The sequence below is a fragment of the Caretta caretta genome, chromosome 27 (assembly GCF_965140235.1).
Source record: "Caretta caretta isolate rCarCar2 chromosome 27, rCarCar1.hap1, whole genome shotgun sequence".
In the NCBI taxonomy this organism is placed as follows: Eukaryota; Metazoa; Chordata; order Testudines; family Cheloniidae; genus Caretta; species Caretta caretta.
In genome coordinates, this window is record NC_134232.1 from 555,103 (window position 1) to 582,353 (window position 27,251).

The 27,251-nt window shown below is 52.0% G+C and overlaps 1 protein-coding gene and 1 long non-coding RNA gene across 3 annotated transcripts in view; one reads left to right on the forward strand and one right to left on the reverse strand.

Annotated features, from left to right (window-relative positions):
• Positions 1 to 9,510: 9,510 nt before the first annotated feature.
• The window catches only part of ARHGAP27 (Rho GTPase activating protein 27), a 65,495-nt gene continuing 47,754 nt past the window's right edge, over positions 9,511 to 27,251 (forward strand). For both annotated transcript variants that reach the window (XM_048830467.2, XM_048830468.2), the window contains exon 1: positions 9,511 to 10,338. In XM_048830467.2, coding sequence (XP_048686424.2) covers positions 9,511 to 10,338 — 828 coding nt within the window. The remainder of the gene's footprint in view (positions 10,339 to 27,251) is intronic.
• Positions 9,540 to 19,675, reverse strand: LOC125626910 (uncharacterized). The gene is made up of 3 exons (XR_007353862.2): positions 19,555 to 19,675; positions 11,339 to 11,529; positions 9,540 to 9,621 (listed from the first exon to the last, which is right to left on the reverse strand). It is a non-coding gene; the product is annotated as an uncharacterized LOC125626910 (long non-coding RNA).

A 27,251-nucleotide genomic window follows, 5' to 3' on the forward strand; every position in this document is an offset into this window, starting at 1 on the left:
GTTTTTTTATATTCATCCTTTGTAATTTGACCTAATTTCCACTTTTTGTAACTCTTTTGTTTGTTTGTTTTTGGTTTTGAGTTTCTGATCATGGAATCATAGAAGATCTCCTGGTGAAGCCAGGGTGATCTCTGGCCATACTTCCTGTCTTTGCTACACAGTGGGATAGTTTGCTCTTGTACCTTTAATAAATGTCCCTTTGAAAAACTTCCAAATCTCTTGAACTGTTTTCTCCCTTAGACTTGCTTCCCATGGGATCTTACCTACCGACTCCCTGAGTTTGCTAACATCTGCCTTCTTGAAATCCATTATCTTGATTGTGCTGTTTTTCCTCCTACCATTCCTTAGAATCATGAACTCTGATCATAGAATCATAGAATATCAGGGTTGGAAGGGACCCCAGAAGGTCATCTAGTCCAACCCCCTGCTCGAAGCAGGACCAATTCCCAGTTAAATCATCCCAGCCAGGGCTTTGTCAAGCCTGACCTTAAAAACCTCTAAGGAAGGAGATTCTACCACCTCCCTAGGTAACGCATTCCAGTGTTTCACCACCCTCTTAGTGAAAAAGTTTTTCCTAATATCCAATCTAAACCTCCCCCACTGCAACTTGAGACCATTACTCCTCGTTCTGTCATCTGCTACCATTGAGAACAGTCTAGAGCCATCCTCTTTGGAACCATCTTTCAGGTAGTTGAAAGCAGCTATCAAATCCCCCCTCATTCTTCTCTTCTGCAGGCTAAACAATCCCAGCTCCCTCAGCCTCTCCTCATAAGTCATGTGTTCCAGACCCCTAATCATTTTTGACAGGTTTCAGAGGAACAGCCGTGTTAGTCTGTATTCGCAAAAAGAAAAGGAGTACTTGTGGCACCTTAGAGACTAACCAATTTATTTGAGCATGAGCTTTCGTGAGCTACAGCTCACTTCATCAGTGAAGTCACTTACATCTGATGAAGTGAGCTGTAGCTCATGAAAGCTCATGCTCAAATAAATTGGTTAGTCTCTAAGGTGCCACAAGTACTCCTTTTCTTTTTGCTAATCATTTTTGTTGCCCTTCGCTGGACTCTCTCCAATTTATCCACATCCTTCTTGTAGTGTGGGGCCCAAAACTGGACACAGTACTCCAGATGAGGCCTCACCAATGTCGAATAGAGGGGAACGATCACGTCCCTCGATCTGCTCGCTATGCCCCTGCTTATACATCCCAAAATGCGATTGGCCTTCTTGGCAACAAGGGCACACTGCTGACTCATATCCAGCTTCTCGTCCACTGTCACCCCTAGGTCCTTTTCCGCAGAACTGCTGCCTAGCCATTCGGTCCCTAGTCTGTAGCTGTGCATTGGGTTCTTCCGTCCTAAGTGCAGGACCCTGCACTTATCCTTATTGAACCTCATCAGATTTCTTTTGGCCCAATCCTCCAATTTGTCTAGGTCCTTCTGTATCCTATCCCTCCCCTCCAGCGTATCTACCACTCCTCCCAGTTTAGTATCGTCCGCAAATTTGCTGAGAGTGCAATCCACACCATCCTCCAGATCATTTATGAAGATATTGAACAAAACCGGCCCCAGGACCGACCCTTGGGGCACTCCACTTGATACCGGCTGCCAACTAGACATGGAGCCATTGATCACTACCCGTTGAGCCCGACAATCTAGCCAGCTTTCTACCCACCTTATAGTGCATTCATCCAGCCCATACTTCCTTAACTTGCTGACAAGAATACTGTGGGAGACCGTGTCAAAAGCTTTGCTAAAGTCAAGAAACAATACATCCACTGCTTTCCCTTCATCCACAGAACCAGTAATCTCATCATAAAAGGCGATTAGATTAGTCAGGCATGACCTTCCCTTGGTGAATCCATGCTGGCTGTTCCTGATCACTTTCCTCTCATGCAAGTGCTTCAGGATTGATTCTTTGAGGACCTGCTCCATGACTTTCACCCATAACTCCATCACTTTCACCCAAGCTGCCTTCCACTTTCAAATTCTCAGCCAGTTCCTCCCTATTTATCAAAAATAAAATCTAGACCAGCCTCTCCCCTAGTAGCTGTCTCCACCTTCTGAAATAAAAAATTGTCTCCAATACATTTCAATAACTTGTTGGATAATCTGTGCCCTGCTGGGTTATTTTCCCAGCAGATGTCTGGGTGGTTGAAGTCCCCCATCACCACCAAGTCCTGGGCTTTGGATGATTTTGTTAGTTGTTTAAAAAAAGCCTCATTCACCTCTTCTCCCTGGTTGGATGGTCTGTTGTAGACTCCCAAGCATGGCATCACCCTTGTTTTTTATCCCCTTTTGTCCTTACCCAGAGACTTTCAACCAGTGTCTCCCCTATTTCTAAGTGTATACATCTTTGATAAATAAGGCAACACCTTCTCCCTTTTCCCCTACATGTCCTTCCGGAGCAAGCTGTACCTTTCTATACTAATATTCCAGTCATGCGTATTATCCCAGCAAGTCTGTGATGCCAACTATGTCATAGTTGTGTTTATTAACTAGCATTTCTAATATACTGTGACGGGGCTCACTCACTACATTGGCTGCCCTGTCTCATGCCGTCTCTGGGTACAAAGGAGGGCAGTTGCCAAGGGGAGGGCCCGGATCTGGCACATACAGAGCATCCCAAGGAGGGGCCTGCGGGGGTGGCTTGCCAAGCACCCGGAGCTTGGGGGAGACACAGCAGCCACACACACAGTTTACAGGGAACAACTCGCAGGGGCAGAAACATAGATCAGTCCCCACGATATTTCCGCTAGCCCCCTGCCCCCTCTCTTCCTGGTCCACCACTCCTGGGCGGGTGCTCGTAACAGCCCCTTTAGTTATGATTGCCTGATACTTCTCATTCTAAGACCCTGGTATGGGTTGCTTATAACTTTGCCAAAATTCAGCCATTCACGCTGAAATCTTCCAGGCTGGGTCTCAGTCTCAGGCTGAATTGTTTTGGAAAGTTTCACTCATTTCCAAAAATGAGATTAAAGGGTAAAAATATGTTGTTTGGCCTATGTTCAAAAAAAGTCTTATAACATTTCACTGAGAAGCTCGAGTGCCCCCGTTCTGTGGTGCCAGGGTATATTCTAAATAATGCATATTTGGGAGCGGTTCTGCAGGTTACACACTGTGCAGCTGCTCCAGAGAGAGCTGGGCAGTGAATCATGGGTCTGGTTCAGCAATGCACACGTACAGCAGCTGTAGGAGGTCATGCTGTATAGAATCATAGACTTTAAGGTCAGAAGGGACCATTATGATCGTCTAGTCTGACCTCCTGCACAACGCAGGCCACAGAATCTCACCCACCCACTCCTGCGAAAAACCTCTCACCTATGTCTGAGCTTTTGAAGTCCTCAAATTGTGGTTTAAAGACTTCAAGGTGCAGTCCAGCAAGTGACTCATGCCCCACACTGCAGAGGAAGGCGAAAAACCCCCAGGGCCTCTGCCAATCTGCCCTGGAGGAAAATTCCTTCCCTACCCCAAATATGGCGATCAGCTAAACCCTGAGCATGTGGGCAAGACTCACCAGCCAGACACCCAGGAAAGAATTCTCTATAGTAACTCAGATCCCATCCCATCACAGGCCATTGGGCATATCTACCTCTAATATTGGTCCACTGCAGCCAATGGCACGATGACAGATTACACCCGCTGCAGATCCGTCTCAGAACCTCAAAGGGCAACTCAGCTGGACTCGCCGGCTTTTATTACCCAAACTCTGAGGCTGGGCCCAAGTTTGCAAACCCCACTGGGGTCACTCTGAAAGCTTTGCACCGCTCCCCAGAGTCCAAAGGGACTGAGGAGGTGATGCGCAGTCTGCCATCCAGGCTAGATTTGGAGAAGCTGGTGGTTAAGTCTGAGCTGCGTGTGTGGGGATGGATTAGGACACTCAGCTCAAGTTAGATGGTGCTCTTCTAGATCGCTGTTCTTATGACAGTTTGGCCCCATCTGCCCTGAGTACCAGCAAACAGGCCCTTTCTGGGACAGGCTCTGGCTGACTCAGCTCTGAAAGCCCCACCGGAAATTCAAAGGTGAGCTGAAGTTCCACTTTTCACCCAGCTCTGCTGAAAATATGTCCCCCGTCCCTGGTGAGCATCTGATACTGGTGCACCAGGGCTCTGTGCTTCCCTAGGAACAACAGGCAAGTCAGTGGAGCAAGCTCAGCAGCTGGCTCAGGAGGTAGCCAGATGTGATGGAACAGGTCTGCGCAGCAAAGTGGTCCAGCTCAGCCCACGGCCTCAACTCGACTCCTGGTGACTCAGATAGGAATTGGCATGGGCCTCAGGAGCTTAGTAGAGCAGTGGGTGGTCCAGAGGTCAGGGCATTAGGCTGGACCTGAGAGAGCTGGGTTCACTTCCCTCTTGTGGACCATTGTGATCATCCAGTATGACCTGGATAACCCAGGCCAGAGACCTGCCCCACAATAATGCCTAGAGCAGAGCTGATAGAGAAACAGCCAGTGATGGAGAATCCACCATGCCCCTCAGTGAATTGCTCCTACATAGGCGGAGTTTGGGAGGGGGACGTTTGCTCCCCAACCCCAACTGCAAGCCTCAGGCAGGCAGCCTGATAGTGCAATGTCATGAGTTCTGCAGAGGAGACAGGAGACTTCTCCCAACTTGGTGTCACGGAGTCCCCGGGCGATGCTCTGGAACTGCTCCCCATGAAGCCAGTCAGGACTCTGGGGCAGTCGCCTTTCTGTGAGCAGCCTGTCTGCAGGACACACAGCTCACCCGGCTTCCCCCTTCCTGGGTCTGACCTCGGAGCATTCAGCATCCTCTGCCCCTCCGTGCGCTTCCCCCAGCGAGTCCGCTCAGGCGGGGTCCTGGGGAAGCCAGAGGGTCCGGCACCCCAACTTCGCAGTCAGACGTGACTCTCAGCCAGCCAGTAAAACAGAAGGTTTATTAGACGACAGGAACATGGTCTAAAACAGAGCTTGCAGGTGCAGAGAACGGGACCCCTCAGCTGGGTCCATTTTGGGGGCAGTGAGCCAGACAACCACGTCTGCCCTTCACTCCATGTCCCAGCCAGCCCACAACTGAAACTCCCTCCAGCCCCTCCTCCTCTGGGCTTTGTCCCTTTCCCGGGCCAGGTGGTCACCGGATTCCTTTGTTCTCCAACCCTTCAGCTCTCACCTTGCAGGGGGGAAGGGCCCAGGCCATCAGTTGCCAGGAAACAGGGTGTCGGCCATTCTCTGTGTCCAGACCCCTGCACACACCTGCCCTCTAGGGCTCTGCAATGATCATACACCCTTACTCCACCCCCTAGATACTTAAGAACTGCCTAGGGGGAACTGAGGCACCCCCACACTATTCAGAGGAAACATTAAGAACAGGCCCACTTCGTCACATCTCTCCCCCCTTCGAGATCGAACTGAGCGGGGTCACTTTAGCCGGTGACCTGGGGAAGTTCGAAGCCACCAACGTTCCCATGGATGCCCCAGCATCTCTCCCATTCCTTGGTAGGAGTTACACCAGGCCCTTCCAGTTTCACGCCCTCCCTTAGGTCAGGGGTGGTCGATAGCACTCGCAGGCCGCATGTGGGAAGGTTTATGCAGCCCATGCCCTTTGGCCACCCCAAGAATGTCTCCGCATTGACCATCACCTTCTGCTCCCACTGGAGGTCCGAGGGGCCTGGCCCCAGGAAACTCCACACAGACATATAGGTTGGGGTCAGGAGTGGGAGCCTGTCCACATCCCCAACTATCTGGCCGACGGAGTCTATGGCCTTGGGACCCAGCAAGGGAGCTAGACACCGGGGCTTTTCCGCAGGGTCCCCTTGGTTCAAATCTCCAGCCTGCTCAAAGGCAGTGAGGTGGGCATCCACCTCCCCCCCATCCTTAACCAGGGGCAGCAATTTAGTCTTGAGGTTCCCTGCGGAACTGGCACCCCGGGATCTATCCCCACTCACCCCGGGGAGGTCCCCTAGGCCTCTCCACCCCACCACCGCCAGTTCATGCTGCTGCTGCTTCTGCAGCTCTTTCTCGGGCTCTCGCTGTCTCCCAGGGTCCTCTTGCTCTCTCGGACTCAGCTCCAATCCCGTCCGTCTCGATCCCCCGATGGGGAACCCGATCGTGAATACCCCCGTCTGGTCGGGGACAGGAGTCTTGGCGATGCCTGGCTCCCACTCCAGCTGCTCCCAGATCCTGCTATAGCCCCAGTTGGGGTCAGGAATCTGTTCCTTAGAGCGGTCATCCTCCTCCAGCTGCACGATTAACTCTGCTTTGGTGAACTTTCCAACGCTCAACCCTCTCTTTTTGCACAGGGTTACAATGTCCTTCTTAAGGAGATGGTGACAGGCCATCACTCCGCTCCTCCTAAGTTGTTGTGGACTCACAGGCCCATGTGTTCTCAGCTCCCCACGGTCTCCAGGGAGAACCCCTAGTGTGCCAGCCCTTCTCGAGGTCACCACCTCTTTGCCAGGGTCGAGCTGCAGACTCCTCCGCCCCTTGGACTGCTCGCTGCAATCCCCAAGGGAACCCTGTTACTGCAAAAGTCCTTCTCTCTCCCCGGGCCAAGCTGCAGGCTCCTCCGCCCCTGAGACTGCTCACTGCAGTCCCCAGGGGGACCCCATTACTGCACAGTCCTTCTCGCTGGTCACACACTCCCAGGGGTTAACCGCCCCCCGAAACCGCTCCTCTCTGAGCCTTCAGCAGGCCTGGTCCTCGGCAATCCCCCTTCGTGTTACTGCTCCCCAGTCACTTACTGCAGGAAGCGCCATCCACGGGGTGCAGTACATCCCACCGCTGCCACCAGTTGTCACGGAGTCCCCGGGCGATGCTCTGGAACTGCTCCCCATGAAGCCAGTCAGGACTCTGGGGCAGTCGCCTTTCTGTGAGCAGCCTGTCTTCAGGACACACAGCTCACACAGCTTCCACCTTCCTGGGTCTGACCTCGGAGCATTCAGCATCCTCTGCCCCTCCGTGCACTTCCCCCAGCGAGTCCGCTCAGGCGGGGCTCCTGGGGAAGCCAGAGGGTCCTGCCCCCAAACTCCGCAGTCAGACGTGACTCTCAGCCAGCCAGTAAAACAGAAGGTTTATTAGACGACAGGAACATGGTCTAAAACAGAGCTTGCAGGTGCAGAGAACGGGACCCCTCAGCTGGGTCCATTTTGGGGGCAGTGAGCCAGACAACCACGTCTGCCCTTCACTCCATGTCCCAGCCAGCCCCAAACTGAAAACCCCCTCCAGCCCCTCCTCCTCTGGGCTTTGTCCCTTTCCCGGGCCAGGTGGTCACCGGATTCCTTTGTTCTCCAACCCTTCAGCTCTCACCTTGCAGGGGGGAAGGGCCCAGGCCATCAGTTGCCAGGAAACAGGGTGTCGGCCATTCTCTGTGTCCAGACCCCTGCACACACCTGCCCTCTAGGGCTCTGCAATGATCATACACCCTTACTCCACCCCCTAGATACTTAAGAACTGCCTAGGGGAAACTGAGGCACCCCCACACTATTCAGAGGAAACATTAAGAACAGTCCCACTTCGTCACACTTGGGCCCCTGAGACAGGGAGTCAGAATTTTGTTTATAAACAGAGTGATTAACAGGTGATTAAGATAAGAAAGGGCCTTTAGGATGTTTCCTACAGTTAAATGATCTGTTCTAAGCCTGATGAACTGCAAAAAGTAAGTAGCCTAAATGATAGAAAGTAATTGTAGATTTTTCTATTATTGTTGCAATTGTTGGATTCAAGCGGTGGTAACCAAGGCCTTGTCCACATGGGCACTTTACAGCACTGCAACTTTCTCACTCGGGTGTGAAAAAACGCCCCCCTGCGTGCTGCAAGTTTCAGCGCTGTCAGGCGCCAGGGTCGACAGTGCACCGGCGCCGGGAGCTGCGCCCCTCGTGGAGGTGGGTTTTTTACAGCGCTGGGAGAGCTTTAACGTTGCTAACGAAGACATACCTAAGTTAGTACTATCTTCTTTGAGAAGAGAACTGATTTTTTAGACAAAGGAAATGCAGTAGATCTAATCTCCCTGGATGTCAGGAAGGCATTTGATACATATTTTAACATGAGAAATTATTGGTTACATTGGAGAAGATGCGGATTAATATGAGAACTGAAAGATGGATAACGAGGTGGTTAAAGGGGAGACAACAATGGGTCACACTGAAAGGTGAACTGTCAGGCTGGAGGGAGGTTCCTCAGGGTCAGTCTTGGGACCAACCTTATTTAACATTTTTATTACTGACCTTGGCACAAAAAGTGGGAGTGTTCTAATAAAATTTGCAGATGACACAATGTTGGGAGGTATTGCCAATATGGAGGAGGACCGGAATATCATACAAGAAAATCTGGATGACGTTGTAAACTGGAGTAATAGAAATGGGATGATATTTAACAGTGCAAAGTGCAAAGTCATGCATTTAGGGACTAACAATAAGAATTTTTGCTATAAGCTGGGGACTCATTAGTTGGAAACGACAGAGGAGGAGAAAGACCTGGGTGTCTTGGTTGATCCCAGAATGACTATGAGTCGTCAATGTGATGCGGCCGTGGAAAGGCTAATGCAGTCCTCGGGTGCATCAGGCGAGGTATTTTCAGTAGAGATAAGGAGGCGTTAGTACCATTATGCACGGCACTGGTGAGACCTCATCTGGAACACTGCGTGCAGTTCTGGTCTCCCATGTTTAAGAAAGATGAATTCACACTGGAACAGGTGAAGAGAAGGGCTACAAGAATGATCTAAGGAATGGAAAACCTACCTTATCCGATGAAGTGAGCTGTAGCTCACGAAAGCTTATGCTCTAATAAATTTGTTAGTCTCTAAGGTGCCACAAGTCCTCCTGTTCTTTCTACCTTATGAGAGGAGACTCAAAGAGCTTGGCTTGGTTAGCCTAACCAAACGAAGGCTGAGGGGAGATCGGATCACTCTCTATAAATACATCAGAGGGATAAATATCAGGAAGTATATATATAAGAAACAGTGGAGTTCAGTTAAGTGTCAATGTGGACACAAGAACAAATGGCTATAAACTGGTTTAGGCTTGAAACTAGGCGAAGGTTTCTAACCATCAGAGGAGTGAAGTTCTGGAGCAGCCTCCCAAGGGGAGCAGTGGGGGCAAAAACCCTAACTGGCTTCAAGACTGAGCTTGATAAGTTTATGGAGGGATGTTATGACAGGACTGCCTACAATGGCACGTGGCCCATCGGTGACAGCCAGTAGCAAAACTCCCCAATGGCTGGAGATGGGACACTAGATGGGGAAGGCTCTGAGTTACTGCCGCGCCCTCCCCAGGCACGGCCCCGTTGGCTTGACTGGAGCCTGCCCCCCAAATATAAAAGTCCAACTACACCTATGCTGGTTAATTCCTCTCCCTGTTAACAGGTGATGGTTGGGTTCAGCTGAAATCAGGTCTTTTGGAGTAAAGAGAGTGACTGGAAAGAGACTGCATCAGTGAGCAGGGGGAAGCAGGCTCTGACAGGGCTAGCGGGTTGTAAACTTGTTCCCTGCTTCGTGTCTTTCAGGCGGAGGAAACAGGAACCGTTCACAGGAAGTAGCTCCAAGGTGCAGGGATTCCTCAGCCAGACATGGAACCAGCCGGCGCTCTGGAGGATGTGTGCGTCCTAGTGGAGTACGAGTTTGAGTACGTGGCTAAGGACGGGACGCTCATTTCCATAAAGCCCAATGAGCGGTACGTCCTGTTGAGAAGAACAAATGATCACTGGTGGCATGTTAAAAAAAGCAAGGACGCCCGGCCGTTCTACATCCCGGCAAAGTACGTGAAGGAGCTGCCCCCAGTCAGCCGGCCAACCAGTGTGTTTGAGCTTCCTCCAGAGACCCCTGGAGAGCTGGTCTCCAGGGATGCCATGGAGACAACTGTCCTACAGCCAGCCAGGGCTGGCCAAGACCAGCCTTTGGCATACGAGTACAAATTCCTGAGCACTGCTCAGCAGGAAGAGCAGCACAAAGTGGATGCCAATGAACGCGACACTGACTTGGGGGCTAGGTCCCTGTGCTCAGGGTCTGGAACTTTGGGGCCCGCTTGCAAAGACACCAGCTTCAAAGGCGAGACCCTGACTCGAGCTGTAGGAGAGGGGAAAGACTCCCCTCCGGTGCTGAGCTCATTTCACAACCCTCACTGTGCAAAGAGGAGCAGTCACTCTCCGGCGCTGCACATCACCCCCATCGAGCACATGCGCCCGACGCAGTCCCTGGAGGACCTGGCCAGGGTCACCCCCAACCCCCGACTTAGTGTTGGGCACATGGGGTCACGCAGGGCGGGGACCGCAGTGGGCTCTTTGCTTTCCCTGCAGCCTCTCAGCAAGAGCCAATCTGAGGACATTTATGAATCCATCAAGGACCTGGAGAGACAGGAGAAGGCAGGTCCGTGGGCAGAGTCCAGCCGACCAGCTCAGGTGAGTAGCACAGCTTCCTTCTGGGCCACAAAGCGGAACTCATGGGTCCCTGGGCTGACTCAGCCACCTTGGGCAAGTCCCCCCCACCCCCACCCCAGCGTTCCCTCATTGCCAGGGTGGGGGGGGCAAGGAATATGCTGCTAATTTCAGGACTATTACACATCTGGAGCGCCTCAGAGAAAAGGCACTGACGACGAGCAAAGTGCTGCCGGGATCACACCTGATTTGTGCTCCCCTTTGTGGTGCTTCTGCAGGGTGATGAGGAGACCCTTGGAAGGGCTGGTCTGGGGGTTTTTAGGGGCTTTTCTGGCCTTTCTTTATTTTTTTCAGCCCTGTGTCTGTCTGGTCTGTTCAAGGCCCAGTCCTGTAGCTTGTCCTAGGCAATCAGCTTCCTAGCTCCACGCAGCGCCCCAGCTGGCAAGGCTGAATAGCTGAGCTGGAAGGACACCAGCTCAACATGTTCTGCCTGCAGAGCTTGTACCGGGGGGCAGAATATCCTAGTATTTCCCTTTAACATCTCCAAGGAGTGCTCTACCATTGCGGGGCACGACCCAGGCCAGCAAGGGGCTACGGCAGCCCTGCCCTGCAACCTGGGGCGCCTGACAGAGCTTCGCTGCCATAGCTCCCACCCGGGCCGCTCACAAACAGCCAAACAGCGTGCGGGTCACACCCCAAGTGTGTGTCTGTAGCCACAGCCCTGGTCCAGCAGCTCCGGCCTCAGCAGACTGTCAGCAAACACCAGCCACAGTCTGGCTTCCAGCAGCCTTTGGTTACTACTCGCAGGGTGACCCCAACACGCTCCCGGTCCTGAATCCCCCCCCGTCCCCCACAAGTGTTTTCTGCACTGGCCAGCCCTCTCCTGGGTAGTCCAGATACCCTAGGTCTGTTGCGCCTCTAAGGAGATCAGTGCACTGGTCTGCCGCCCGAAACGGAGTTACCCCCACAATTCCCATCACTGGCTTCATGTTAATTAAAGACTAAAACAAGTTGTGTGACTTACACAGAGAGAGACTTGAAGTGAGTGCAGGTCAGAAATAGTCACAAGAAAAACAAAGATAAACCGCTTCTGAAACTGAGCAAACTCGGCCTGGTTCAAGGTGAAGTCCCTTGCCGCGTGTGTCTCGTAGCGCTGCTGACCCAGCTCTCAGGCCGAGATCTGCTCCCAGAGGCCACGGCTGCTTGTTGCGTTGGCTGAGGTGAAAAGAGAAAGATGGGTGGGCTGCAGCTGCCCCTCACTTTTACAGTCACCCTGGGACATGGCTTTTCCCGAGAGTGACCCCTGGATAAAGTTCTTTGCAGCTGAGAGCAAGGAGGCATGGAGCTGGGGGGCGAGAGGGTCCAGGCTGCTGCTTGCTAAGATGCAGAGCTGGTGTCCCTGCCCCTCTCCTTGTCAAAGAACGGCCACTTGGCAGGTGATGGCCCATCAGCTCTGATGGCACCTGGCTAGAGGCGTCAGCTTGTGCTTTGTCTTTGAGAAACAGGTTCACCCCCTCCCCGGACTCGTCTGGCAAACACCCCTCAGTCCTGATTTCATCGCATGGTCCGAACTTAGCATGTAATGTTGCTGCACACGTTGCACCATGGTGTTACTGGCCAGCGAGTTCTTAATCTTCAAACGATGCCTCCCAACAGTGGCGTAGCTAGGAGTGGAAATGGGGGTGGATGGGCAATGACAGACTGTGCTAACTCACTTTTTCCCCCGATGCCCTCTTCCTAGCCCAGGTGCCCCAGACAGGGCTTCACCTGCCGAGCTGGGCAGGTGCATGGGGCGGCTCAGACAATGGCAGGGCAGAGTGGCTGGAGCGTAGCTTTCTGCTGGGCAGGCGCAGAGCTCCGTCCTGGCTTTCTGGTGCCCGAGTGATGCTCCGGGCCACTGTGGCAGCACCATGCCCCTGCTCAGATTTGTGTGGGCCTGGGTGCTAAGTGGGTGGGCTGCAGACCACCCAGGCCCACCCGTGGCTACGCCCCTGCCTCACTAGGTGTGTTTTGTACAAAGATCATCACAACAGTGTAGAGCAGTGGTCCACAAACTTTTTACCTCGCGCCCCCCCGACCCCTGTCTGTGCCCTCCCACCCCCCAGAGCCAGGGCTGCGGCTCCAGGAGGAGGGGACGCAGATGAGTAAGGGGGCTGAGCCTGGTGCCACAGATGGGGGCAGGCATGGAGCCCTGGGCACAGGGCCAGCAGCCAGGGTTGGGAGCAAAGCCCTGAGCGCGTGGCCAGCAACAAAGCCTCGGGTGTGGGGCTGGCAGCCAGGACCCCAGGTGCAGGGCAGGAGCAGACCTAGGTGGTGCTCCTTCTCCGCCCCCCATGGGGGCTGGCCCAGGCCCCAGTCACGCCCCCCTGAATGGTCCTCCTAGGACAGCTCCTCAGCCTGGGACATTCCCAGAGGTTGCTCTGATCTCACAGTCCCAAAACCAAGCAAAGTTGGATAGAAAATAACTTGTTTCAGAGTAGCAGCCGTGTTAGTTTGTATTCGCAAAAAGAAAAGGAGGACTTGTGGCACCTTAGAGACTAACCAATTTATTTGAGCATAAGTTTTCATGAGCTACAGCTCACTTCATCAGATATATACTGTGGAAAATACAGAAGATGTTTGTTTTTATACATACAAATCATGAAAAAATGGGTGTTTATCACTACAAAAGGTTTTCTCTCCCCCCACTCCACTCTCCTGCTGGTAATAGCTTATGTAAAGTGACCACTCTCCTTACAATGACAGGTTTCAGAGTAACAGCCGTGTTAGTCTGAATTCGCAAAAAGAAAAGGAGGACTTGTGGCACCTTAGAGACTAACCAATTTATTTGAGCATGAGCTTTCGTGAGCTACAGCTCCGAAGTGAGCTGTAGCTCACGAAAGCTCATGCTCAAATAAATTGGTTAGTCTCTAAGGTGCCACAAGTCCTCCTTTTCTTTCTCCTTACAATGTGTATGATAATCAAGCTGGGCCATTTCCAGCACAAATCCAGGGTTTAACAAGAATGTCGAGGGGGGGGGGTAATTAGGAAAACAAGGGGAAATAGGTTACCTTGCATAATGACTTAGCCACTCCCAGTCTCTATTCAAGCCTAAGTTAATTGTATCCAATTTGCAAATGAATTCCAATTCAGCAGTCTCTCGTTGGAGTCTGGATTTGAAGTTTTTCTGTTGTAATATCGCAACTTTCATGTCTGTAATCGTGTGACCAGAGAGATTGAAGTGTTCTCCGACTGGTTTATGAATGTTATAATTCTTGACGTCTGATTTGTGTCCATTTATTCTTTTACGTAGAGACTGTCCAGTTTGACCAATGTACATGGCAGAGGGGCATTGCTAGAGAGATTGAAGTGTGGTCAAACTGGACAGTCTCTATGTAAAAGAATAAATGGACACAAATCAGACGTCAAGAATTATAACTTTCAAACACCAGTCGGAGAACACTTCAATCTCTCTGGTCACGCGATTACAGACATGAAAGTTGCGATATTACAACAGAAAAACTTCAAATCCAGACTCCAGCGAGAGACTGCTGAATTGGAATTCATTTGCAAATTGGATACAATTAACTTAGGCTTGAATAGAGACTGGGAGTGGCTAAGTCATTATGCAAGGTAACCTATTTCCCCTTGTTTTTTCCTACCCCCTCCCCCTCCAGACGTTCTTGTTAAACCCTGGATTTGTGCTGGAAATGGCCCACCTTGATTATCATACACATTGTAAGGAGAATGGTCACTTTACATAAGCTATTACCAGCAGGAGAGTGGGGTGGGGGGAGAGAAAACCTTTTGTAGTGATAAACACCCATTTTTTCATGCTTTGTGTGTATAAAAAGATCTTGTGTACTTTCCACAGTATGCATCCGATGAAGTGAGCTGTAGCTCACGAAAGCTTATGCTCAAATAAATTGGTTAGTCTCTCAGGTGCCACAAGTCCTCCTTTTCTTTTTAGAAAATAACTTGAGTTCGGAGTCTTCCTACCCCTTTCACAGCAGCATTTCTACTGCCGGCGCCTCACATGCACTAATGCTGAGTGACTGTTGTGGGGAAACCTGAATTTCAGGCCATGCCTGCCTTTCCAGCGCTGGAATTCTCTGACAACTGTGCTGTGGCATTAATGCTTGGGCTTTTGCATTATTGTTTGGGAAGTTAGAGACAGCCCTGATCAGCTGTGACCTTTGGACACGTCACTTCCTTGCCCTGTGGCTCAGTTTCCCCATCGGTAAAGGGAGGTTAATGATACTTTCTGGTGCCTTTGCAAAGTGCTTGGTGATCTCTGGGTGGAAGCCTAGTGTCAGAGCTAGAACCCTCATGCTGCCTTGTTTAGTTATCAAATTCTCTCCGCCTGTCTGTGCTCACAGAGCGGCAAGGGACCAGCAGGGGCCGCTGTGACTCTGAGCGTTCTCCAGCGGGGTCCCTTGGGTTACGCTCCCCCTCTCCTGCCCCGGGAGCCTGGCTGCCTTTTCAGCTGCAGCTTGTGGCTCATCAAATCAGCAAACATGTTCAATTCCAGAAACTGCTGCAGCTCGCGGGGCAGTTTGAAGCTGCCGTATTTTCTTCTCCAGACTCTTGCTCTCCTCTTAGTTCTTGAGGAAGTGGCTAGTAGCAGCTCCCAGGTCAGCTTTAGAAACTATCCCTGCAGCATTTCCCATGCCAGGCATTCAGAGAGCGACAGCCAGGCTCCAAGCCGCGGGCGAGGGCCGTGAAAGCTGTCCAGTTTGGGTTCCGTTCCTTTGTCTCCCATTTTCTGAGCTCACAAGCGGCTCAGTGTCCCACTTTTCCCGACAAGGCTAAGAGCTAGGTGCTCACTGTCTGTCTAATGCTGAGATTCTGCAGAATCATCAGGCTCCAGGAGCTGGTGATTTAGTAAAAAATACTAAATATTGTGAGACTGATAAAATCACCAGCAGTGGGGGGACACTGGAGAACTAGGGTGACCACCTTTTCAAAAGGCAAAGTGGAACACATGCAGGAGCCTGCCCCACTCAGTGGCCACCCCGCCCTGCTCCTCCTCTTCCCCCTGAGGCCCTGCCCCCCGGCCAGGGCAAAAACCGGCACTGGGCCATGGTAAGAGCCGCCCAGGGAGCCCGGGCTGCTATGGGGAACCCCAGATGCTTGGTGGCACAGACACCGACTCCATCAGCCACCTGCCAATCAGCTGTTCAGCAGCCCCTGCGGATCAGCTGTTCGGCAGTGGGTGGGAGGGGGCGGAGCAGGAGCAGGAAGAGGTGGAGCGAGGGGGCGGAGGAGGGGCGGGAAGAGGTGGAGCGGGGGTGGGGCGCTGGAGGGAGGGGGCGGAGCAGGGGCGGGAAGAGGTGGAGCGGGGGTGGGGCGCTGGAGCGAGGGGGCGGAGCGGGGGCGGGAAGAGGTGGAGCGGGGGTGGGGCGCTGGAGGGGGAAGAGGTGGAGCGGGGGTGGGGCGCTGGAGGGAGGGGGCGGAGGAGGGGCGGGAAGAGGTGGAGCGGGGGTGGGGCGCTGGAGGGAGGGGGCGGAGCAGGGGTGGGAAGAGGTGGAGCCAGGGCAGAGTGCTCTTGGGGAGGGGGCAGAGTGGGAAGAGAGTCGGGGTGATGGTGGGGCTTCGGGGGAAGGGGCAGAGAGGGGGTGTGGAGCACTCACCCAGAAAAATGGAAGTTGGCACCTGTGGGTGGAGGGTCTGGGCTCCCCACAGCGGCCCAGGCTCCGTGGGCGGCTCTTACCATGGCCCAGCTCCGGCTTTCAGCCTGGCCAGGGGAAGGGCCTCAGTGGAAGAGGAGGAGAAGGAGAAGGAGAAGGGGCAGGGCCTCGTGGTGAGGGGGCCTAAGGCCACTTAAGCCCCCAACCTGGAAGAGGCTGATCCCACCCCGAGGCCTCGGGCAGGCACCAAGCGGCGCCCCAAGGAATCCGGGACAAATGCTCTCCTGGAATCATTCCGCCGGGGACCAGGACTTGAACTCCACAGTTTGGGAACTGTTCCACCCAATGAGGGGCAGATGGTCAGCAGGGAGACTCCCATTTTCCAGCCAGCTCTGCCACTTCCCGTCGTAGTTACGGTGCTGTGACGCTTCCCTGATGACCCTGTGCAGTGCAGCTCTGCAGCCCCTTTGCATCAGCTAGCCTGGCGTGAAGGCTGTGGGGTGGGGGGACCCCCCCGGAATGCCCCCAGCACAGAGACCCTCTAGGCCCAGGCCTGGAACCAGTGCTGGGCTCCCTCCACAACTGACCAAAGTGCAGGGGGCGTTGCGGGAACGGGCGGGGATGCCGGGGCAGGGAAGGAGCTGCACCCTCAGAGTCATGGCGGCAGCTGCCGGATAGGGGACCAGCCTCCCCTTTGTCCCAGCACCAGCCAGCGGATGGATCCAGCTCGGTTTCCAGGGGGTTGTACAGGGTAAGGACGCAGCCAGGCTTGGCTTAGGCCACAGAGTCTGCTGGGGATCGACTGGCCTATACTGTCAGCATAACAGTCACTGCCCTGTCCTGGCGCTCGCCTGCCCCATCTGCTGCCAAACGCCCAATTCTCTGCCATCGCCTCCTGACGGGGAGCCAGCCAGGGCCCCACCGGCTCCCAGGGAAAGGGGGGCACCCTGCAGTGGCTGGGCGGGGGTGGCTGGGTTGTTGGACTCCACCCCCTGGGCACGCTGGCCCTGTGGGCTGCCAGCGACAGCACATCAGCTCTTGGTGGGACTTGTGCCCCTGCTTCTCTGCTCCTGCTAGAGGGCAGCCCCATAGCGATGGGAGAACCTTGCCTGGGGTACGGCTGGACTCTTAGCGTCTAAGGGCACGTCTTCCCTGGCAACGATAAAGCGCTTCCGTGGCCGCACTTTAACGTGGCTTGTGTCGCTGCGGCAGAGCGCTGGGAGAGCTCTCTACAAAACCACCTCCACGAGGGGAATGGCTCCCGGCGGTGGGAGCGCGGCTCCCGGCGCTGGTGCACAGTCTATACTGACGCATTACAGCGCTTGCTGCGCTCAGCGGGTGTCTTTTCACACCCCGAGCGAGACCGTTGCAGCGTGCAGACAAGCTCTAAGGCTCGAAAGTGTTAGATCATCGTTAGAGCATCTCGTCTGACCTCCTGGAGAGCAAAGGCCTCCACCCCCTTACTCCTGTCCTTGTATTTGGCTAAAGCGGCTTCCAGAAAGGCGTCTAGCCTGGATTTGGAGACATCAAGAGATGAGGAATCCACTCCCCACCCCGCAGCCCCAGGAGCTTGTTCCAGGGTTTTAATTCCCCTCCCTGGTACACATTTGTGCCGAATTTCCAATGTGACTTTTTCTGGCTGTGATGGTGTCCCCTGAATAGATATGTGGGCACAATTGGCAACGGGGTTTGTTGCAAGGATTTCAACAATTTCCATCCCACCACCAACCTCAGCCTGGTCCAGTCCACACAAGAGATCCACTTCCTGGACACTACAGTGCTAATAAACAATGGCCACATAAACACCACCCTATACCGGAAACCTACTGACCGCTATTCCTACCTGCATGCCTCCAGCTTTCACCCTGACCACACCACACGATCCATCGTCTACAGCCAAGCTCTGCGATACAACCGCATTTGCTCCAACCTCTCAGACAGAGACAAACACCTACAAGATCTCTGTCAAGCTTTCTTACAACTACAATACCCACCTGCAGAAGTAAAGAAACAGATTGATAGAGCCAGAAGAGTTCCCAGAAGTTACCTACTACAGGACAGGCCTAACAAAGAAAATAACAGAACGCCACTAGTGGTCACCTTCAGCCCCCAACTAAAACCCCTCCAACGCATTATTAAGGAGCTACAACCTATCCTAAAGGATGACCCAACACTCTCACAAGTCTTGGGAGACAGGCCAGTCCTTGCCTACAGACAGCCCCGCAACCTGAAGCAAATACTCACCAACAACCACATACCACACAACAGAACCACTAACCCAGGAACTTATCCTTGCAACAAAGCCCGTTGCCAACTGTGCCCACATATCTATTCAGGGGACACCATCACAGGGCCTAATAACATCAGCCACACTATCAGAGGCTCGTTCACCTGCACATCCACCAATGTGATATATGCCATCATGTGCCAGCAATGCCCCTCTGCCATGTACATTGGTCAAACTGGACAGTCTCTACGTAAAAGAATAAATGGACACAAATCAGATGTCAAGAATTATAACATTCATAAACCAGTCGGAGAACACTTCAATCTCTCTGGTCACGCAATCACAGACATGAAGGTCGCTATCTTAAAACAAAAAAACTTCAAATCCAGACTCCAGTGAGAAACTGCTGAATTGGAATTCATTTGCAAATTGGATACTATTAATTTAGGCTTAAATAGAGACTGGGAGTGGCTAAGTCATTATGCAAGGTAGCCTGTTTCCTCTTGTTTTTTCCTACCCCCCCCCCCCCCCAGATGTTCTGGTTTAACTTGGATTTAAACTTGGAGAGTGGTCAGTTTAGATGAGCTATTACCAGCAGGAGAGTGAGTTTGTGTGTGTATGGGGGTGGGGGGGATGTGAGAAAACCTGGATTTATGCAGGAAATAGCCCGACTTGATTATGTAAAGAGTTGTCACTTTGGATGGGCTAGCACCAGCAGGAGAGTGAATTTGTGTGGGGGGGTGGAGGGTGAGAAAACCTGGATTTGTGCTGGAAATGGCCCACCTGATGATCACTTTAGATAAGCTATTACCAGCAGGACAGTGGGGTGGGAGGAGGTATTGTTTCATATTCTCTGTGTATATATAAAGTCTGCTGCAGTTTCCACAGTATACATCTGATGAAGTGAGCTGTAGCTCACGAAAGCTCATGCTCAAATAAATTGGTTAGTCTCTAAGGTGCTACAAGTACTCCTTTTCTTTTTGCGAATACAGACTAACACGGCTGTTACTCTGAAACCTGGCTTGGAAAGGTCGTGAGGCCCAGAGGAGGGAGCTGTTTGCTGTGATTCAGGGTGCAGGGCGGGGCGGCTCTCCTTCCCTTTGCTTGCTGCTTGCTGCTCCCGGGGGCAGGTTGGGCGGGGTGGGTGGATGCAGCCTGCCAGACGTCAGGCCATGGTGCTTTTCACATTCAGCCCCTCCCCAAGGCGCTCCGGGACTCTGTGCCTGACACTGACACTGCTGGTGGCTGGAGAGATGGGGAGAAATTCCAGCCGCCAGTAATGGGGTTTCGGCACTGCCTGCTTCACTTGGCCTGCCTGAAAGGGCCATGTCTTCTTCCTGGCCCAAGAGCAAGTCTCCCCCCCGCCCCGTGCAGAGGGTCGTGCCCATAATGGTCCCTTCTGACCTGCAAATCAATTAGCCGCGAAGGGTCAGGCCATCATTTCCACCTTTCCCTCCCGGGGGCGTTGGCCTAAACACCACTAACTTGTGCAGCAGCCTCCAGTTCGTCCCTCGCAGCCGCTAACGCAGGTTTCGAACTGGTTCTGTGGCTTGCCGTGAAGCCGTCGTCGTGCGTAAGTCAATAAAGACAAAGCCAGGGACAAGCTGTCCTGCTCTGGAGTAGCGCAGCCGGTGTGGGGAGTGTTACACAAAAGCTGACTAAGCTGGGAGCCAGGCCAGCTTGCCGGACCCTTCTCATTCAAACCCTGTTGTCAGCCACATGGTACTTTCTGACAGTTGCTCCGTTCGTTCAGGCCTGGCTGCTCCCGCAGGGGAATGTTCGCTCCTGAATGTTTCTAGCCGATGGGACTTTTTTTCTTGGTTCCGTGTTTTTTGAGCAGGAGAATGAGGGGGAGATTCTCTCTGTCTCTCCCATAAACAATCAATTCTCACAGTGCTCGTTCAAACACCTCTAGCACTGGAGGGCTCGAGGCATGATTGCAGTGCAAATAAACGACTAAACGTATTAAATAATAAAAACATATTTATCTACGGTACTTCTAAGGGCCTCCTCACTGGAGTTTCTGCGCCCCTCACAGTCTTTAATGTGTTTATTAGAAGGTATTTATTTGGGCTTCAAAGAAAGAGTTCCAGAATGCTGTTTCATCAAAGCCACATTGTTTAGTGGAAATGTATCAAGCTTGACAGTTTTCAGGGGAAGGTGTCTGGTCAGAGACAGAGAGAGAGAGACCTGCAGTTCAACCTTGACTCTTTGGATCTGAAAACTCATGTTCTGATACGTGTCCAAGGTTTGGTTCCAAGGCCAAACAAAAACAGATTTTGAACTCTTGAAAACTGTCGTGAAAGGGATTTGTTGGTCTCTGGCCAGCTTTGGGGATTTGTCTTCACACTCCCATGCGGGATGGGACAGGGCTGTTATCGCCATTGTACAGATGGGAAACTGAGGCACAGAGCGACCACATGCCTGGCCCAGGGTCACACAGGAAGTCTGTGAGGAGCAGGAATATAAATCCAGCTCTCCCAAGCCTTTGGATAGTGCTCTGACCACTGGGCCATCCTTCCCCTCTCGCAGTTTAATAATAATAATATTAAAAATACTAATAACACTCCACCGGTGTCTGGTTGGAAGTCAGGCAGTTTGGCCAACCCTGAGCATTCAGAAATCCTGGGTCAGGACCTCACAAATCATGAGGTTGGCTGAAAAGTCATGAGATTTTTAGAAAAATACAATCAAGTTCAGGTTCTCGTTTCTGAGCCGTCAGGGTCACACTCAGATCACGTTCCCAAGCTGTCCTCTGCATGCAGGAGGGTTAAAAATTTACTTAAAAAAAAGAAAAGAAAGAAAGCTGGGAGTCTAACAAGCTAACATGACTCCAGGAGCTGGGGCTTTAAGAGCAACACCAAACATTGTGAGGCTCACAGTACATTGCAAGAGCTGGCGATGGTGTGGGGGCTACTTTGTGCTTGCAGGCTGGTTTTGCTCCTCTCTGAAGCCGCATATGGAGGGAGGCTGAGCTCTCCCGGAGCCCAGTTCCATTGAGTGGTCACTGGCTCGAGCTGCCAAAAACGATGCACCTGGAGCACAGGACAGGAAAACTCCAGGAAGAATGGATGTGCTATTGGGGCAGGTAACAGAGCCAGGATTCCTACCCCCCAGTCAAGGCAGGGTGGAGAGAGACACCGGGTGACATCAGGCACAGCACTCAGCTGCCAGTCCGAGGGGAGGGGACAGGGTCTAACTGATGGGCCGCCAGGGCAGTGGCAGATTAGCCACTGGGCCAGCGGGGCCCATGCCCAGGGCCAGGGTTTCCTTAGCACAAAGGGCTGGGAGCAGGGAGAAGCAGCCTGGGTCTGATCGAGGCCAGGGGAGCGGGTGGCAGCGGGCGGTGACTGGGGCTTTTCTGCTACAGTCAATAGAAACGTCAGAGTAAAACCTACCAGCTTCTCCCTGGGCACCACCGCTACAGAGCACGACTCCTGCTGGGCCCTGCTGCCTCTTCTCCAGCCCACCCTCGGTTACAGAGACCTGCCCCATGCCAGGGATCTCCTGCAATCAGTTTGCTGCAGCATCGTCACAAATATTCCCCAGCCCCACAAGAACCAGGCCTCAGAATTAAGGGGTGCATTGCACAAGGCTGCCGCAGCACCAAGCTCGTCCCGCTTCCCCAGCATTTGGGTCAGGGGGCTCTGAGCCCCCAGAAGGGTGCCGTCAGCGGAAGGCCTGTTGTGTGGTGGAGACCCGACCTCACCCTAAAGGCTTAGGAAGTCAGTTACACCAGAGCGCCGGCTCCCTCGTAAGCCCTGCCAGAGTTTGAGAAGTTGGGTTTGACCCAGAAAGCCTGGCAGTGGCTCATCTGAAAGACCGCTCTCTCTGCAGCTCCAATCAGAGCAGGGGAGCGGAGTGGAGCCGTAAGCTTTGGCACTCGCTGCAGAGCCCTTGGTTAGAAATAGCTGCCACACTGCAAGGCCACGGGGGACCTGAAAGGGGGCCTTGGCTTCTTCTGAGATGCTGTTGCTTGTGGCAGACGTGTCGACTCATGGTCGAGGGAGGTTTCAAGAGCAGTGTTGGTTCATGGGCATGGGTTACAGGCTATGTCCCCACAGCAGCTAGAGGTGGCTGTGCGTGCACCAGCTCAAGTGGCAACTCAGACTAGTCACTCGACGACACCTCCAGCTGAGAGCCGAGGCGCGTGCTCAGCTGGCCAGCCCAGGCCGCGGCTGCCATGAGGCTGTTTTTAGCACATTAGCTAAGTCAGAGCTAATGCACGTACATCTCCTGGCGCTCGGGGGAGGTCCCAGACGACTGGAAAAAGGCTAATGTAGTGCCCAACTTTAAAAAAGGGAAGGAGGAGGATCCTGGGAACTACAGGCCAGTCAGCCTCATCTCAGTCCCTGGAAAAATCATGGAGCAGGTCCTCAAAGAATCAATTCTGAAGCGCTTAGAGGAGAGGAAAGTGATCAGGAACAGTCAGCATGGATTCATTAAGGGCAAGTCATGCCTGAATAATCTAATTGCCTTCTATGACGAGATAACTGGCATTGTGGATGAAGGGAAAGCAGTGGACGTGTTGTTCCTTGACTTTAGCAAAGCTTTTGACACGGTCTCCCACCGTATTCTTGCCAACAAGTTAAAGAAGTATGGGCTGGATGAATGGACTATAAGGTGGATAGAAAGTTGGCTAGATTGTCGGACTCAACGGGTAGTGATCAATGGCTCCATGTCTAGTTGGCAGCCGGTATCAAGTGGAGTGCCCCAAGGGTCGGTCCTGGGGCTGGTTTTGTTCAATATCTTCATAAATGATCTGGAGGATGGGGTGGATTGCACCCTCAGCAAGTTTGCAGATGACACTAAACTGGGAGGAGAGGTAGATACGCTGGAGGGTAGGGATAGGATACAGAGGGACCTAGACAAATTAGAGGATTGCGCCAAAAGAAATCTGATGAGGCTCAACAAGGACAAGTGCAGGGTCCTGCACTTAGGACAGAAGAATCCCATGCACTGCTACAGACTAGGGACCGAGTGGCTCGGCAGCAGTTCTGCAGAAAAGGACCTAGGGGTTACAGTGGACGAGAAGCTGGATATGAGTCAACAGTGTGCCCTTGTTGCCAAGAAGGCCAATGGCATTTTGCGATGTATAAGTAGGGGCATTGCCAGCAGATCGAGGGACGTGATCATTCCCCTCTATATGACATTGGTGAGGCCTCATCTGGAGTCCTGTGTCCAGTTTTGGGCCCCACACTACAAGAAGGATGTGGAAAAATTGGAAAGCGTCCAGCAGAGGGCAACAAAAATTATTAGGGAATTGGAACACATGATTTATGAGGAGAGGCTGAGGGAACTGGGATTATTTAGTCTGCAGAAGAGAAGAATGAGGGGGGATTTGATAGCTGCTTTCAACTACCTGAAAGGGGGTTCTAAAGAGGATGGATCTAGACTGTTCTCAGTGGTAGCAGATGACAGAACGAGGAGTAATGGTCTCAAGTTGCAGTGGGGGAGGTTTAGGTTGGATATTAGGAAAAACTTTTTCACTAGGAGGGTGGTGAAGCACTGGAATGCGTTACCTAGGGAGGTGGTGGAATCTCTTTCCTTTGAGTTTTTTAAGGTCAGGCTTGACAAAGCTCTGGCTGGGATGATTTAATTGGGGATTGGTCCTGCTTTGAGCAGGGGGTTGGACTAGATGACCTCCTGAGGTCCCTTCCAACCCTGATATTCTGTGGTTCTATGATTCTATGATCTACCCAAGCCAGGAATTGTAGATGTGCCCTACGGGTTGTCAGCTGTGTGTACAAACCTAAAGAAGTAAAAACTAGAGCACAAGAGGTCACACTTTTGTATCTGCCTGCAGAAAAAAGTGCGGTGTGGAATTGCACTGGAAAATAGTTGGTGATTGTGTAACTAGACTGTCTCTGTATATGTACTGGGGCAGAGTTAATGTGGCACGACTAGACTTTTCTTCACCATTCCTCTTGATTTCAGCGTCCTTCTTCAGGCAGCCTGGACGTTCCCTGAACCCAGGGTTTTGTTTATAGTGGAAGATGTATAACACGCATGGGACTGTTATGCACTGCCCTTCTTAAGCCAGAAGTGCTCGCCATAGATGGGGAGCTTTTTATTTCTGTGACATTTCAGGCTGGAAGGTGAGTCTGAAGGCATTCAGCAAACCTGGCTGGAGGCTAAAACTTGGCAGGAAGCTACACGGTGAGGACTAACACCACACACAAAACACATTGACAGGGAGATTGTGAACTTTTTGCCTATGCATGTCTGTTTTCACCCCTAGATGTCACGCCAAAGGCATGCTAGCCTGTTGTTCACCTGTTTGTACTGCAGATTACCCGCTCATGCCAGTTTTACCTCTTGCCTCGCGCTGATCATGTTCAGGCTTGTTATTCGGGCTATGTCCCTCTTTCTAAAAGACCCGCTAGGCCCTAATAGATACATGTACGTCGCCACTGATCTGGAATGGTCGTAATTCCTGTTGGATTGTTTTAGTATTATGATTTGTATTGTCATGTTAATCCCTGTGTGATGTGAAGGGCAATAAACTCTGCTGATATAAGGCTCCTTTTCCCAGTATAACTCTGTCCACACGATGGGTGGTACTGATCTGGTATAGCAGCCGTAGTTATACTGGGTCCACATCTGGCCTCAACGCAGTGTTGTAAAATTTCCGTGTTGGCATTACCCCTCCAGCTGGCAGCGCCATGCGATGCTCTCCACTTGCCCTCTTGCACTGGTGGTTTTGCATTGCGCTGTATTTACTCTTGGACGTGCCCACCCTGCCAAGCCCGCTGATCTCACTGGCAGAGGAAAAGGTTTTGCCTAGCGCAGGTCAACATTTAACAAAACATTGTCCCTGGAAATGGGGCTGCATGGCAGCCAGTCAGCTTGGACGGTGTCTTTCTGAGGGGCGAGCAGCAGCGCCGCTGAACCCCTTTGACAATTTTGTGTTGGGTTTTCATTTTTTGTTACATTGAAAATTTTCAGTGTTTCCGTTTGGTTTGGGGATTTTCAAGGCTTTTTGCCCTACTTTTCCCACTGGAATGAGAACGGGGGTGGGTCAAGGGGAGGTAAATAGGTGTGATAAAATGGGCAAATGCATTTCACACTTTTTTATGGTTTCCAGCTAGAAGGGGCCAACGTGTGGGAGAGTGGGGGTTCCCAGTGGAGAAGGGGGAAGAGCCCGGAAAGTCCTCAGAACCCAGTTGGAAAACCAATGGATTTTTGTTGTTGTTTTTGTTTCCAAAAATCCAAACAAGACACAGGTTAGCAGGTTTCAGAGTAGCAGCCGTGTTAGTCTGTATTCGCAAAAAGAAAAGGAGTACTTGTGGCACCTTAGAGACTAACCAGTTTATTTGAGCATAAGCTTTCGTGAGCTACAGCTCACTTCATCGGATGCAACAGGTTAGCAGGATGTTTTCTTCTGACTTTTCCCAACTGAAGTGAAGCCAGTGGTGCTGAAAAGTTTTGATAGTTCAACCTTTCATCCTGCATCAGGACAAAACATGTGGGAATGTTGCAATTTACTGGGGACGAAGATTCCATTTCTCAACTGGCTCTGGTTTATCCCTGTGTCCAGGGAAACCCCGGCTGTTCTTTGGATGGTGGACTCCAGGTCCAGTGTGGGGCGGTTCCATATGAGACCATACCATGATGGGTGGGATTAGGAAGTAGCACTAGTGGGCCTTGAGGGACTGGGGAGAGGGGCAATCTCACCTTCATGCCTCTGGCTGGCTGTGAGCTCTCAGGCATGTAGCAAAGCTCGGGCAGTGGGTGAGAAAGCAGAGACTATGGGGGGCAGTGGGATACTAGAAGGGCTGTGCCCTATCCAGCTGCTCCCTGACAGGAGAAGGAGGAACGTCCCCCTGGGGTGCTGGGGAAATGAATCTTCTCTCACTGTGGGAAGGAGACCAGTAGGTCTCTGCCCCAGAACAGCTCCTGAGAAGGCAGGAAGACTCTCCAGGGCAGGGAGGTTGTCATTTGTGATGACAGAGGATTGGAGGCACCTGAGACAGACAGGAGGGGTCTACGCTGCAATTGAACACCGCGGCTGTTCAGTTAATAGCGGTGTTGATGTTTGGGCTCAGGCTGGAACTGGGGCTCTGGGCCCCCGTGAGAGGGGAGGGTCCCCGAGGACTGGAGAAGGGCAAACATAATGCCTGTCTTTACATGGGGGAACAAAGAGGAACTATAGACCAGTCAGACTAACTTTGCTGCCTGGAAAAATACTGCAACACATGATTAAACAATCAGTTTGTGAGCACCTAGCAGCTCATAGGGTGCTAGGGAACAGCCAGCATGGATTTGTCATGGACAGATCATGCCAGACCAACTTAATTTCCTGCTTTGACAGGGTGACTTGCCTAGTGGATGGGGGGAAGCAGGAGATGTGAGATATCTTGATTTTAGTAAGCCTTTTGACACTGCCCCACATGACTCTCATAAACAAACTAAAGACATGTGGTCTAGATGAAATCACCATAAGATGGGTGCACAACTGGTTGAAAGACCGTACTCAGAGTAGTTATCAATGGTTTGCTGTTAAACCGGGAGGGCATATCTAGTGGGGTCCCGGCGGGGGGGAGTGTCAGTCCTGGATACAGTAATATTCAATATATTCATTAATGACTTGGAGAGTATGCTTATACAATCTGCAGGTGACACCAAGCTGGCAGGGGTTGTAAGCACTTTAGAGAACAGGATTAGAATTCAAAATGACCTTGACAAATTGGAGAATTGGTTTGAAATCAACAAGATGAAATTCAGTAAAGACAAGTGCAAAATACTGCATTTAGGAAGGAAAAATCACAGGCACAATTTCAAAATCCAGAATAACTGGCTAGATGGTTATACGGCTGAAAACAATCTGGGGGTGACAGAGGCTCACAAATTGAAGATGAGCCAGCAATCTGATGCAGCTGCAAAGAAGACTAATATTACTCTGAGTTGTATTAAGAGGAATGTCGTGTGTGTAAGACACGGGAGGTAATGGTCCTGCTCTGCTTGGCACTGGTGAGGCCTCAGCTGGTGCATTGTGTCCCGTTCTGGGTGCCACACTAGGAAAAATGTGGACAAAAATGATCAAAGGCTCAGAAAATCTTTGAGGAAAGGTTAAAACAACTGGGCTTGTTTTGTCCTGA